At 53.6% G+C, this 13,333-nt stretch overlaps 6 protein-coding genes across 6 annotated transcripts; 3 read left to right on the top strand and 3 right to left on the bottom strand.

Moving 5' to 3' along the window:
- Nucleotides 1-938: 938 nt before the first annotated feature.
- Nucleotides 939-2,732, top strand: G647_07481 (uncharacterized protein; the record flags this gene model as incomplete). The annotated part of the gene is made up of 2 exons (XM_008731796.1): nt 939-1,011; nt 1,063-2,732. The coding sequence occupies 2 exons, from the start codon at nt 939-941 to the stop codon at nt 2,730-2,732; spliced, it is 1,743 nt and encodes a 580-aa protein (XP_008730018.1).
- Nucleotides 2,733-3,235: 503 nt separating this feature from the next.
- Nucleotides 3,236-4,050, top strand: G647_07480 (uncharacterized protein; the record flags this gene model as incomplete). The annotated part of the gene is made up of 2 exons (XM_008731795.1): nt 3,236-3,487; nt 3,574-4,050. 2 exons carry the CDS (start codon nt 3,236-3,238, stop codon nt 4,048-4,050), a joined length of 729 nt encoding a protein of 242 aa, XP_008730017.1.
- A 607-nt stretch (nt 4,051-4,657) lies between these two features.
- On the bottom strand, nt 4,658-4,966 carry G647_07479 (uncharacterized protein; the record flags this gene model as incomplete). Its single annotated transcript, XM_008731794.1, has 2 exons — nt 4,658-4,857; nt 4,924-4,966. 2 exons carry the CDS (start codon nt 4,964-4,966, stop codon nt 4,658-4,660), a joined length of 243 nt encoding a protein of 80 aa, XP_008730016.1.
- Nucleotides 4,967-5,402: 436 nt separating this feature from the next.
- On the top strand, nt 5,403-6,205 carry G647_07478 (uncharacterized protein; the record flags this gene model as incomplete). Its single annotated transcript, XM_008731793.1, has 4 exons — nt 5,403-5,452; nt 5,506-5,531; nt 5,603-6,100; nt 6,150-6,205. The coding sequence occupies 4 exons, from the start codon at nt 5,403-5,405 to the stop codon at nt 6,203-6,205; spliced, it is 630 nt and encodes a 209-aa protein (XP_008730015.1).
- A 484-nt stretch (nt 6,206-6,689) lies between these two features.
- Nucleotides 6,690-7,826, bottom strand: G647_07477 (uncharacterized protein; the record flags this gene model as incomplete). Its single annotated transcript, XM_008731792.1, has 1 exon — nt 6,690-7,826. One exon carries the CDS (start codon nt 7,824-7,826, stop codon nt 6,690-6,692), a length of 1,137 nt encoding a protein of 378 aa, XP_008730014.1.
- Nucleotides 7,827-8,808: 982 nt separating this feature from the next.
- Nucleotides 8,809-12,431, bottom strand: G647_07476 (uncharacterized protein; the record flags this gene model as incomplete). The annotated part of the gene is made up of 3 exons (XM_008731791.1): nt 8,809-11,504; nt 11,560-11,825; nt 12,007-12,431. 3 exons carry the CDS (start codon nt 12,429-12,431, stop codon nt 8,809-8,811), a joined length of 3,387 nt encoding a protein of 1,128 aa, XP_008730013.1.
- Between the last annotated feature and the right edge of the window lie 902 nt (nt 12,432-13,333).

Here is a 13,333-nt window from a genome sequence, read left to right as displayed (position 1 = left end):
GGTAGCTGTATGTAAGGCTGTCCTGATAGCTCTATCAGCGGATGACAAGGACGGCCTGGGCGGATCGTCAAGCAAGCTACAGAAGCTCTGCTTACTCGATTTAGAGCAGTGTCCCATGATCAGAAGCTGAGCTGGTACGAGGCGGAGGGTAGCAGTAGAGGAGGGGTGGCCGGGAGGAGAGCTTAGAGCTTCGATAGCAGGTGTAAGAGGTGGGGTTGGCCAGAGACCTGAGACTCAATTCGCTGGATTTTGCTGTGGTCACAGTAGCTCAAGAAAGCATGACGCTCCGAAAGACCCCCCCTGGCCAACTGTTGAGCGAGGGACCGCGGGCCATGACCGGATTTCTGCAAGGTCCGGAAGATACATACTGTACTGCGTATCAGAGAAAAGCAATGGATCGGCCTCGGATGTCTTTGGCGCTTTGGACTCGACCGACTCGACCACAAGTCTCGCGTACTCAACCTCGTACTGGGTACAGGACCAGCCATGATCGAAGGGTACCGGGAGATGGAAATGATGACCACTCCGGATCGATCTACCTGCAAGCCAACTCTGTGGTCAATGCAGCTGTCATCAACACGATGATAACGAAACTGCCGGGCAATCCTTCGGGCAATGCATGCATCACGAGAGATGACCCAGGAAGAAATGCTGGAGGCTGGGAGCTGGCAAGGCTCGTTCGTGGAGGATGGTTAAGCCAGGCACGCAGTGACAGGAGCCCGCAATGCCCGCTTAAGCTTTGAGCTCGGTGCCCCTCACTTTCCACCTCCACCACTTTCACTGGCTGCGCGCCCCTCTTCACGGCACCATCCGCGCCCATGACGATCCATTTTCACCTCGACTTTTTAGCCATAAACACGTGACGGGATTCGTTCTGGCACATGCATTTGCCATGTTGGTGGCAGAGCCTGTACCGTTTAAGAGGCGCTTGAAGCAACATGGATCAGGTATCTGCCAGAGATCGACCTGCAGAGGCCATATCGCAGGGTTCTGCGCCGCACCAAGATAGAGGTGAGATGCTCTGCTGTACTTGATCCGGCCCCAAATTGACAAGGCGCTCAGGCCAGTCCAATGCCCCATTTAGCACCCTTACTCCGTCGTCGCCTGGCCATGTCGACGACAACCCGAGGAGCCCGAAACGGCGTCGCATCTCTACAGACGGCACCGCGCCGGACGTAAAGCCTGAAACGAAGGCGGGGGACTCAGAAAATCCAGCTGTACATGCAAATCGGACTGCAAACCCACACGGCCAAGCACAAAATGAAGAGACGGAGGCTACACTAGAGGAACAAGCAGGAAATGCTACAAAAATCTCTACAGATGTGCAAGCACAGAGTATCATACAATCAGCTTCAGAAGGTCAGCCTCAAAGTGCCCCGAGACCTCCAGCCGGCCAAGCACACAATGTCGCGTCACAGCCTCCCCAGCGACCGACGCCTCCCGGGAACGGTCCTCTCGAATACCTACCCATACTGGATCAGCAGGCGTCACAGATCCTAGCATTCTTGTCTCGATTGACTCCGGCTGAGGCCATGGGCTTGTCCACAAGACCAAATGCCGCAAGCAGTAGAGAGTATGCCTCCCTTCGCGCTGCATTCGACCGAACTAGAAGACTCGTCAGCCCTGGATGGCCATTTCTGCCACAACATGATTTAGGCTTGCAAGACACCATTCAGATCGAGATCATCCGCAAGGCAAACCAGGCTATCTTCATGTCGAGCATTTTCACTGGTGAGATTGGTCTTCGGGACATGGACCGGAGTTTTCTTCCTGTCTTCGTGCCTGAAAATGGGGGTTTGCTGAAAGAACAGGGTACTATGTTCCTCGAATTGAAGACCCAAGGCTTCATTACTGCTTGGAGGACAGGTGCTGCTCCGCCCGATCTTGTCATGCGTGACATGTTCGGGCCCGACCTCGACAAGGTGCTCCTGGCGAGAAGACCTGGCAGCACGGCTTTGACTGACACCGAACGGGAGTTCTTGCGGATGCTGAACTCCCGTCGTGGCATTCTAGAAAGTGCAGTCAAAACCAAGACCCTTGATCAATTACCAGTAACGTATAAATGGGAAGACTTCAGCCGGGAAGTCTCTTCCTACCTCATCAACCACATCATGAAAACAGGGAGCAATGGTACAGGCTTAGCAAATATGGAAAGAAATGGATCTACCAACAATCTTGATCCGGGTCACACGCAGGGTCATATTCCGGATCATGGCCTGCCTGTACCTGTCTCTTCGATGGGCTTTAATCTCGGCGAGCCACTCGTTAAGGAGGACTTTGTGGCGCTTGCGGCAAGAGCTGCAGAGATCGCCTTGCGAAGCACCTTGGGCTTGTCATCATCAGATCAGATTCCAGACCTACCTTCGTCGAATACTCCGACTGCAGCTGCAACTCCGACGAAATCTCGCGAGATATCAACTTCGCAACCAGCTGCACCTGAGCCCAAGGTAGCCGAAACAGACAAGACTATCAATCCGCCTGAACTGCCTACACCTGAACAGAAGGTTCTCGAGCGAGAAGCCTCACATCAGGGGAATGCGACGGGAGATATTGCGCATGTTTCGCAGATTGCACCTGTGAAGCAGGAGGCGGAGATGGCCGGAGGGGTGGAGGAGAGTCCAGTCGGGATAGATACTGCTGAATCCGTGGTCAAGCAAGAAGCTCCTAGTATCGCAGAGGATGGCCCTGCTGCCCCTTCAAGTGAAACGAAGCAGCCTCTCGAGCCGAGCTAGGAGGCGGTCGACAAGCATGTAGCCAACGCTGCTTCATCGACTGTAATGTGCCATTCCACGCACTCGGGTGTGGATGAAGCTCAACATGATACCTTTCTCAGGGATCCAACCGAGTCTCTAATCGCACCAGCGTCGCTTCAATTCAGCACTGTGTCCACTTGCCATTCTTGTAGTTACGTAGTCCATACCGAGTATTGTGGGCTGAACCCATTGACGAGGCGCACGAAACTCACGAGGCTCGCGAGGCTGACGACGAGGCTGACGGCGAGGCTGAAGGCTCGTCTGGCCGAACCTCGGCATAACTTTTCCGACGTGCATCATCAGGATCATCAGGGATTCTCCTGCACCAGGATCGCATCTTGCATAATTACTCGGTTGACCAGCCACGATTCAAACAATCTGCACCACTTGAATTGAATGTCACCACGGGCGCACTTGGATTGAGCATTGTCACACCTGAATCCCAACCTGCGGCACTCTAACTTCGAGGCGACTACACAGTCATGTCCTCCCCGACCAACGTACCAGGCGATGATACCGCCGGGCGGGAACTCGACCTCGACGCCGAGATGCAGGATGCGAGCACGCAAGATGCCGCAGCCAGACCGAATGACAGCACCGACCAAGACATGACTGCACAAACGGACACACAACAACCCACGACGGGTTCAGCGCCGTCAGGCCTCGCCCAGCACAACCGCAAAGACGTAACGCTCCGAGAATTCCTGAGCAAAATGGATGACTACGCTCCGATTGTACGTCTCAGCCCCTCCCCCCCTTCCCGGTTGAAGAGAGCTCTATGGCGCACCCCAACAATGACCTAACTTATGCGTTCGAGCAGATCCCCGATGCGGTAACGGCACACTATCTGACCCTCGCGGGACTTCCGCCTCCCTCCATCTCCGATCCCATTGGCGCAAGCACAAACACCACGCCCCTCCCGCTAGCCCGGCTGCTCGCGCTTGCGACGCAGAAATTCGTCGCCGACGTCGCCGCCGACGCTTACCAATACTCGCGGATCCGCAGCTCAAACTCGGCGTCGTCAAACAACCCGTTAGGCGCCGCAGCCAATGCCGGCGCCGGAGGTGGGGGCCCTGGCAATTTCGCAGGCGGTGTTGGAGGAGGCGGGGGTGCCGCGGGTGGCGCTCAGGGGGCGAAAGGCCAACAGAATACGACGCTCGGTGTGCAGAGGAGTGGATTTGGTGGTGGTGGGCAAGGTGGAAGTGGGCAGGGGAGACCAGTGCTGACGATGGAGGATCTGGGAATGGCAGTGGCGGAGTATGGAGTCAATGTTAAGAGGGGTGAATTTTACAGATAGACGACGGGCTCGCACAGACCGAAATGGGTGCTCATGAATCGCATTATGACGTGCTTTGCAAAGGGGAGTCAGGGGAATGGGTTGGGGCGGTTATCATCTGGAAGATACCAGATCACAAAGGAATGGCCGGATGTGCTGAATGGGAGGATATCGTCCCAGAATTCTTTTCGGGCGCCACATATGAACCTCAGGGACTCGAGCACATCGGCTCGTAGTCTGAGAATAAGAAGCATTCGCTCCTTGGAGCGGACCACAACTGTTCGTTCACGGATCCCTCGAATGCCAGCTTTCCTCGCAGATTAAATGCCGCCATACCCTCTGTGTACATGACCTCACAACCCGGAGGCCCGAGCAGGTCTGCAAAGAGATGCATTCTGAACCTGTGTCACAAACTTCCACCTGAAAAGCGACCGCGCTGGCGGAGAGTGTTCACTTCAAGTTGCGCCTTGATAGCATGTTGTACATGTAGGTTGGTCTCGCGTCTTTCACCCCCTCCGTTACTTGTTCTTGCTCATCTTATATGTAAATCGCTTTCTTGTCCTGTAGTCACACGCACGCGTCAGTATCCTGCTCCTTTACCCTTTGGACGACTATCACTCCAAGGCACTTACGGCACAAATTCGCCCAGTTTCCGGCCTACCATCTCTTCGGTGATATAGACATCCTGGTAGATCTTCCCGTTGTGCACCGCAAATTTCAAGCCCACGAAATTCGGAAGTATGGTCGCGGAGCGGGCCTGTGTTTTTATGGTCGGCGGCGTCTTGCCCTGGATTACTTGCGGGAGGTCTTGAAAGACGAGGTTCGGGCCTGTATGTGTGGAGGTGTGAGTGAAGTGTAGAAACGGACAAGAGTCTTGAGGGCTTCACGCCATACCTTTCCAGACCGAGCGCTTCAAGAGCTGAAGCGTTGGGCGCATTGTCACCGACAGAGCATGGCCAGATTATCCCGACGGTGCGTGCCTGGGTGTGGAAGAGACACGGAAAGAGAACTTGATCTCGAGCACTAGCCAATAGAAGCCGTTGCCGGATGGCTCGCAAGCTTCTCTCCACAGCTGGGCGGCGGATCTCGCGACTCGGATCGAGTCGTGCCTGCAGTTGCCAGGAGTCTTCTCGAAGGTGAAATTGAAAGTGAGATCGAAATCAGCGTGTCTTACTCCCTATTCCCTATTGTCATATAGTACGGCGACCCTTTATCTGCGCCCTGTCATGACTTTACGATAGCCCTTGAGTTCTTCATCCCCCAACACGAGCCACTGCACTCCGACTCCTGCTTCCTCGACCGTCATATCGCGGCTCCGATCATCTATACGCTTCCAGGTGGTCGCGGCACTCTACGATAATACTGCGTTCAAGATGGCGCAGGGCGCGGTAGGGTCGTATTCGAACCCGCTGAAGAAATTCAAGTATTGGCACTGGTCTTCACGCCAGAGTCTCGGGCTGACGAGATAACCTACAGACTCGTATTCTTGGGCGAACAGAGTGGTAGGTGCAAATTGTCTCCATCCGGCGGCCGAAGGTGGTCGATCAGTATGCTCACGAGACGCGCTACACAGTCGGCAAAACGTCCCTGATAACTCGCTTCATGTACGACTCGTTCGACACCACCTACCAAGCCACCATTGGCATCGACTTCCTCTCAAAGACCATGTATCTAGAAGACCGTACTGTGCGCCTCCAACTCTGGGACACGGCCGGCCAAGAACGGTTTCGCAGTTTGATCCCTAGCTACATTCGCGATTCGTCCGTCGCAGTCGTCGTCTACGACATCTCCTCGCGCAAAACATTCGAACAAACGAGAAAATGGATCGATGATGTGAGAGGCGAGAGGGGCAACGACGTTATCGTCGTGCTAGTGGGGAACAAGACGGACTTGGGCGTGGAAAAGAGAGAGGTTACCACTCAGCAGGGGGAGGAGGAGGCGAAGCGGGCAGGAGCCATCTTTATGGAGACGTCCGCGAAGCTGGGCCACAACGTGAAGGCGCTGTTTAGGAGGATAGCGCAGGCGCTCCCTGGGATGGAGGGAGAAGCTGAGCAACAACCGAACCCACAGAGTGAGTTCTATTGGCGAACCGCGACACTGACACAGACTGACCAGTGTAGTGATCGATGTTTCGATAAACAACCAGAAACCGGCAGAGGAGGGATGCGCATGCTGATCATGGGAACAAGGCGAAGGCAGCACGAGACGAGATTGAGAACAGGACGGAAAGCGACATCTGTGCCTTTGGAACATGATTTGTAATTGTTCTTGGATTAGCATGTGTACGAGCTAAATGCCCACGAGGTACAGGAAGAGCAGCTCTTGGGCATTGACAGAGGCCTGCTGGGTGCATACCAGCACCGAGGATGCTAGGAACAAGGTCTTTTCGAAGGGGGACCATGGCTTGTTCTTGCTGTGTTTGTGTTACAGGCAAGAGATCACGATTCATCATAGCATGGCGTTTTTGGCTGAGATTGCTGGTACATGGGCGAGAAGCATGGGAAAGTCGATGAGTCAAGAGAGCCGCTCAATGTCCAATGAATCAACATGACCGACCGACCTTTTCGACAGTTCGAAGGTGAACGCTCAAGGTGTATCATTTCATCGGCAGTGTGTCGTGAGTAGATTGCTAAGCCACGCCATGCAATTGACAGCACGCCTCACTCCTCCTTCGACCACTCCGCGATATCCCTGTACAACCTCTTCAACTCATTCTGCCTCAGAACCTCCTTCTCCCCTTTCTCAGGCACGTGCGTCCACCCATGGACCACACCCTTGACAGTTCTCCATTTAATCCCATCCTTCTCCCACTCATCGCCTAAGTCGCCCATCTTATCCTTCGGGGCTTCAATTCCCCCGTACGCAAGCTTCCTCGCCATGATCTCCGCCTCGTGACACAGGTAATCATACTGCGCACCTACGAAGAAGATCCTCTGCGGCAGGGCCTCCCGAGTTTGGACGCAAATAGGCGAGAGCAGCGGATCCGCCAAGTCCTGGCCCGCGGGGATATACGCCCAGCTGAACAGCGGACCCATGTCCTTCAGACGATCTTCCTTCCCGTCCGGCGTGGGGCGGTACGGTCCCTTGTACTTCCCCGTGAAGTCCACGACAGGGTACACGGGGACGATACTCCCCACGCGCTCCTTGATGCCGGGCAGTTGCGCGACCGCCAGCGCGAGGTTGCCCCCGGCGGAGAATCCGCCCAGGGTCACGGAGGCGGGCCCCGACGACGCCAGATCGACGGGCAGGTCCGCGTCGGCGAGGACCGCGCGCGTGATCTCCGCGCAGTCATGGACCGGGACCGGGAACGCGTGCGAAGGTGATTTCCGGTAATTCACGCTCACGACGATGAAGCCGTGCTGGTCGGCCATGGCGCGGTTGAAGAAGTCGTCGAAGCTGGGCTCGCACAGCACGAAGCCCCCTCCGTGGATCATGATGAGGAGAGGGTGCGTCGTGCCGGCCACGTGGGATCGGGGAATGAAGATGCGATTGCTGAGCTGCGAACGGATCGCGTACCGTTTCGTGTATGTGGGGAGGGTGTTGGAGCGGCGGGTGATGATGGCAACGAGGCGCGTCAGCCGGAGGAAGAGCGAGACGGCGAGTTTCATCGAGTAGATGCGTAGGAGGAAGCGCAGGCGCGTGAGAAGCGGTGTTGGACCCCGCGTGGTGGGTGCTCTGCCATCTTGGTGGTCTTCCGGTTGCTGCTGCTGCTGCTGTTGTTGTTGTTGTTGTGGTTGTTGCAGGCCCGAGGCTTCTGCGTCGCCAATGGCGGCGGATGGAGTGGTGGAAGTCACCATAACGATGACGTCGGTCACAAGGACGGTGACGGCGTGGTGAGGCTCCAGTGACAAGGACGCCGGTCTACTCGTGGTGTTTTGAGTACTTATGGGAGCCGCGGCCGCTGTTGGAGACTGACCTTGCGGCTGATATCAATGTATAACTTTACTGTCCCGTCACTGGTCGGTAAGTAGCTACCATACAGATCTTGTGAGGCCAAACAGTTTCCGAGTTGGGTCTGGTAGGTCGGAAGGCGGACGGGCAGCGCAATGGCGTCCTCGTGCGTAGAACGTGTCCTTCCAGAGATGTAAATGTGGGATATACAGTACCTCGTCTACGGACGTCAGATAGCTCAAGATCAGACCCCGGCCATCAACGAGGCTGGGTAGAGGGATGGAAATTCTCGCCGGGCAGTGGCTCTGAGCAGTGGCGGAGATGCTATCGGACGTCTTGGTACTAATTTGTGTTGCCGTAGACATAACCTTACCTGGGTTACTCGAGAACGAAAATCCTATTTGCCATTCATGGTTCTGATCATCGAGGGCGAGCGAAGGCCGCTTTAACCTGAGCTGGACCTGAGCCTTTGGCCGGCCATCACTGAGGGGTCCCTAGCCAAGCGCCTTGCGATCGGCTATAGTTACCTCTTAGTTGGGCATCTATTTCAGACGGGTAGCGGACCTGCCTTACGCTGCTGCCTAAATGTCCTTTGCGACCTTAAGGCCCGGCAGGACGGCAGAGTGGGCGGTTTGAATCGTGATATCGCAGAGCAAGGAATCTATTCAAGCAAAGTGGTGGGGCCTCCATTAAACCATCAGCATACGTCTATAACTCATTGCCCCCGCTCCGTTATTGCACCCAACAGTACGGAGTACCAACTCTGCCTAAACTTCCATTAGCTCTTTTCCCGCACGTCAGCCTCTATCCTTCTTGATCGTCGTCTCCCACGTAATATCCCATCAACAATACCCAATACACCAACCGGGGCCTTTGAGCCTGACTCGACTACCCGTAGAGCTCAGAGTCAAGCACATACCTGCCACTGGCCGGATCCCTGCGAGCTTCCCCTGAAACATGCCTCATGATCTCAAACAATATCGGATCGTGCTCGGGACCACTTTCGAAGTCTTCGTGAAATATCCCATTTCTCAGGCGCCATTTCCATTCCGACCACGCTCCCGTCCGCTTAGCCTCACCACATACCCGGCGTTTGGAGAAATATAAATTGTGGCAGCCATCCGTCTGGAAAATGACGTTCGCAATCTCTGCAGGAGATAACTTGTCTAGGTTGTCGTTAAGGATTGCCGCCACTTCACCGGCGGAGGATTTGAAAGCGGTGGACAGGTTTTCGCTAGAGGCGTACGTCTGCTGAAGACGCTCATTTAGGGGGTGGTCGATGTCCAAAAAGCGACCCACGCGTCGAGGAGAATACTGACAGAAATCTATCGACAATGCTCCCCATTCCGCTGGGTCTCGCACAGCCATCTTGATTTTGAGAATGTCAACTTGGCCCATTTTTTTCCAGTCCAGAGCCCCTGTAGCGTCATCATCCGGCAGAGGGACGAGTCTCGCGCGGGTTCTAGAGTGCGTTATCCAGCCCTCCAAATCGGACGCATTCCCTCTGTCGGTGACCTGGAAATGTTGAAAAAGGGTTGGAGAAGTATGTTGACGCGTGTCCGAAGACGTGATATAATACTCATTTATGAGAGCCAAGTAAACATGCTGCCACAACGGGAGGGTGGAGAATATGTGGAGGCCGTTGGGCCGGTCTATGTCGTATCCCAGTGTAAGTCTCTGGGTCCAAGAAATATAGGGCGTAAGTGTTTTGATGAAGTTGCTGTCACTGCTTTGCTCTGAGTGGTACCTTATCAAGGCACACATGGAAAATGCCGCCGCCGTGGTTGCTGTCCCTGGATCGAGACAAGAGAGCTTTGCGTCACAGTAAACCGTCAGATTGTAGATAACTGCAGTGGTAAATATCAATGCCTCGAGACGCGAAAACTGAGGGCATGTCAGGTAGCAAGAAGAGATTTCGCGTTGAAAATATTGCGCGATGCCAGGGCATGATGGATCCATCGGTTCCAGGGTCGCAAGGACTGCATCCGCCAGTTTTGTCTCGAACGAGGTCCAGAGTTTCGCATGGATCAGCGTCCCGTACCAGAAAGGAGCACTGGCGCTTGGGCCAAGGGACTCGGAACTAGCAAGCAAAAGCACCGTGGATGCAGTCGTCAGTCGTTGTAAGGCATCTTGCTCAGACATGCCAATGGACTGAATAAGTGCAGCACCCCTTTTGCTCTCAATGAGGAAATCGTGCGCGCTTCGATGTATGAATCTGACACCTACGCCCCACGCTTTAGCTAATCCTGTGTAGGACATAGTCTCCAAAGTTCGAGGACCATAGAAATAATCCCTCTTGCACTCGACGAGGCCTGCGCATCTCGCTATGATGTTGGTGTCCAAACCGACTACTGCCAAAGCGTTTAATTCTGCGTGGGAGTCGGCAACTAGGTCGTTGGCAAAGTCGGACCTGAGTTTCTGCTGATCTTGTGAAGCCACGAGTAATTCCGCGAGGTTTATGCTTCTGCCGTTCTTAATCGCAACATCAATCAGCCGGAGGTACGGCTTCGGGTGGTTCAAGTAAAATTTATCTTGCCGTTCAAGCAGGAGTGCGAACAGGTCATTCATTTCTGCGGGACATTCGTTCAGGCGCAATTCGAGGTCTTCATCGGTGTCACCTTGGCCGACGGCAGTTGCAAGGTCTTCCACGACCAGATATGCCCACAAGAAAACTCCCTCCGCTCGAGAGGCTATCCGGTGGGCGTAGCGTGCGGCCCGAGTTTTTGCCAGTCGCGTCTGGCAGTAGGTCTCGATGTCCCCATGATTGAAGTCTTGCAGTCGAAACCGTGGATATCGCTGAAGAGTGTCGAGAAAAGGTGCCTCTGGACGGCTGGAACAACAGATTTTCACAATTTCTGAATCGTGCACAATATCTTGAATCGTGTCAAGCAAGAGTTGGCGATTATTTGAAACCTCATCGAGACCGTCTATCAGTAGACAGTATTTGTGTTCTGTGTGGGAGAGTAAATATATGAACCAAGATTTCAGTTCTCTGTCGGTCCATGACGCGGTATGGGGACCAATTCCTTGGATGTAAGACCTTAAAGTCTCTGGAATTGAACTGCCTGTATCTCGGTAGAGCTTCTCCCAGAGATTCTGGTCGCTGTGCAGTATTTGGAAGCACAACGACCTCCAAAACCCCTGCATTGACTTAAGCAGAGTGCTTGTTGCTGGTCTGAAGAACCAGAAACTAAGAAGCCGAACCGAACTGGGTTTCGCCCATTCTTCTAAATATGTAAGACCTGGTCCTTTGGACTGGAAATCTTGGTAGATATAGGCCATAAGCGTCGACTTGCCGCTACCAGGCTTCCCATTGACCCAAAAGATTTGTTTTCCATGGCGTAGCCAGTCGGTGAACCCACGTCCGGTCAATGGATGACTGTTCTCTGAATCATCAAATATCCAGTGATAGGTATTAGCGAAGTCGGTAACACGTCCTTCGATCGTATTGCGGCGCTCATTCATTTCCGGAAAAGCTAACGCATCGAGAAGGCGGACCCTGAGAGTAACTTGATCTTGGTTCAGTAAATATCTAGTTTGACTCTGATGGTTCTGGGCTGCATCCTTGAGGAAGTAGGTCCTGGCTGTCGAACCGGTTCATTATTCTGGTCTCGCTATGCTTAGAGGACGTATCTTGACACGCAAGATGTGCTGTTATCTGGGACTTGGACGCTTGAATCCTGTCAGATATGTCGACAGACAGCTGTCGAAAGCCTTGCTCGAATTGAGCATATTGGGTGGCCAGTTGTGCCGTCAAGCTAGTTTCGGAAGCTGTAATCGCGGTCCGAATATCATTTGGCACAAGTTGAAGACGACCTAAGACCTGCGTGATGATGTCTTTCTGGCCTTGAGACAAAGCTTCAAATCGGCTTTGTTGAATTACGCTGTCCTCGCACGCTTTGATACTAGAAAGGTCAGTTAGCCTCGAAATGAGCCCCTCGGATCAAGAGACATGTGAACCGCAAAGACAGTGAATACACATTAAGCCAAAAGGACATACGACATGATGAATTGAAGGTGAGAAGAGATCGCCATGATAAGGCTGACGAGCGAACGACAAGCTGGAAAATAATAGACTAGACTTACTAGAGTTCTTTCAAAAGGCCAGAGCGGAGTGCACTATCTTGTCGCTCTAACCTGCCTCGAAGCCGGTCAACGGCTCCCCTTTTGATGACTGTCTTTAGAGACTTCTTGAAAGCTTCCCCGAGTTGCTTCTTGGAGACCTTGAGTTGATTCAGAAGCGTTTTGAGCTCGGCCGCCGCTGCAGAAACTTCAATTGCAATCTTTCGGAGCTTGACAACACGAGCGTGTGTCGTCACTGCCTGCTGTCCAAACGAGGCTTCCACGTCTCGATTTGCAGCCGAAATGCCTTCGGCATATTTTTCAATCATGTTGTTCTCGTCAAGCGACCCTCGCTCGTACAGTGCTTTGCAGACCTTGAGGGCATCGGTGCCTAGTTCAACAAGTGTAAGAACATTGCAGGCAAGTCCCAGGGCAGTGACTGGATCCATCTTCGTCGTGCGGCAGCTTGTGAGAGAGGACGAGGGCAACAGATTGTATCAATCAAGAAGATATTTGCTACAGAAGTCGCGGGGATGGCTCTTTTGCGTGGCAGCTTCGTCTGGTGCAGGTTGCGCCAAAGCTGAGTTGATGAAGTCGGCCCGGTAAACATGCTTTGGAACCAACTTGGTTGCATTGATTGATTATCTGGGAAATCCATGAAGCCATGGTAGAGGCTGGGGAGTGTGCGCCACAGTGGAGGCTGAGTATCTTAGGCAACGTGCCTAGGTACGACAGCCTGGAAGCCCTGGCTAGTCCTCGAGGATATCAGGTCACCGAGATTAAATGTGCCATAGAAGGGGTTAGGTTTGCAGGGTGGCTGAAACCGAACCTCCTCAAAAGCGTGTAGGAAGGGGCGCAAAGATCAGGGAATAAGAGACTGATGGAGATCTCATTCTACTGTACCGAGTCGAGGCAGATTTTGAAGGAGCGGAAATCACAATCAAGGGGAGCTTGGTATGTCAGGTGAGCAAAGCGGCGAGCAGCTAATTAGAATAGGAAGACAAGTGATAGGCTTTCCGTTCTCGACTCCCCAGGTAGTATCGAAAGAAAAGCCTATCCTCTATACTCGGTATTCCCATTCTGATTAGCCGCTCGCTGCTTTGCTCTCCCTCAGCTCACCTTCCGCTCTTGAGCGATCTCTGAGCGCTTCCCGGGGACTGCCTGAGCATTTAGTCCTTCCTCCTTTCTCTTTATCTATAGCACCAACATTCGTTAACTTCAGCTTCAATGACCATAAGTGAAACTTCTGTCTCTCGGAGAATAGTGAGGGTACCCCATTAGAGGTTGAGAAAACGGCACGGTCACGTGTTACACGTGACATCTCAGCTGCCAAGGCTCGGTCGCGGCGAGA

Source organism: Cladophialophora carrionii (assembly GCF_000365165.1).
Source record: "Cladophialophora carrionii CBS 160.54 unplaced genomic scaffold supercont1.6, whole genome shotgun sequence".
In the NCBI taxonomy this organism is placed as follows: Eukaryota; Fungi; Ascomycota; class Eurotiomycetes; order Chaetothyriales; family Herpotrichiellaceae; genus Cladophialophora; species Cladophialophora carrionii.
Note: the sequence above shows the minus strand (reverse complement) of the source record. Positions and strands in the feature narration are given on the sequence as shown.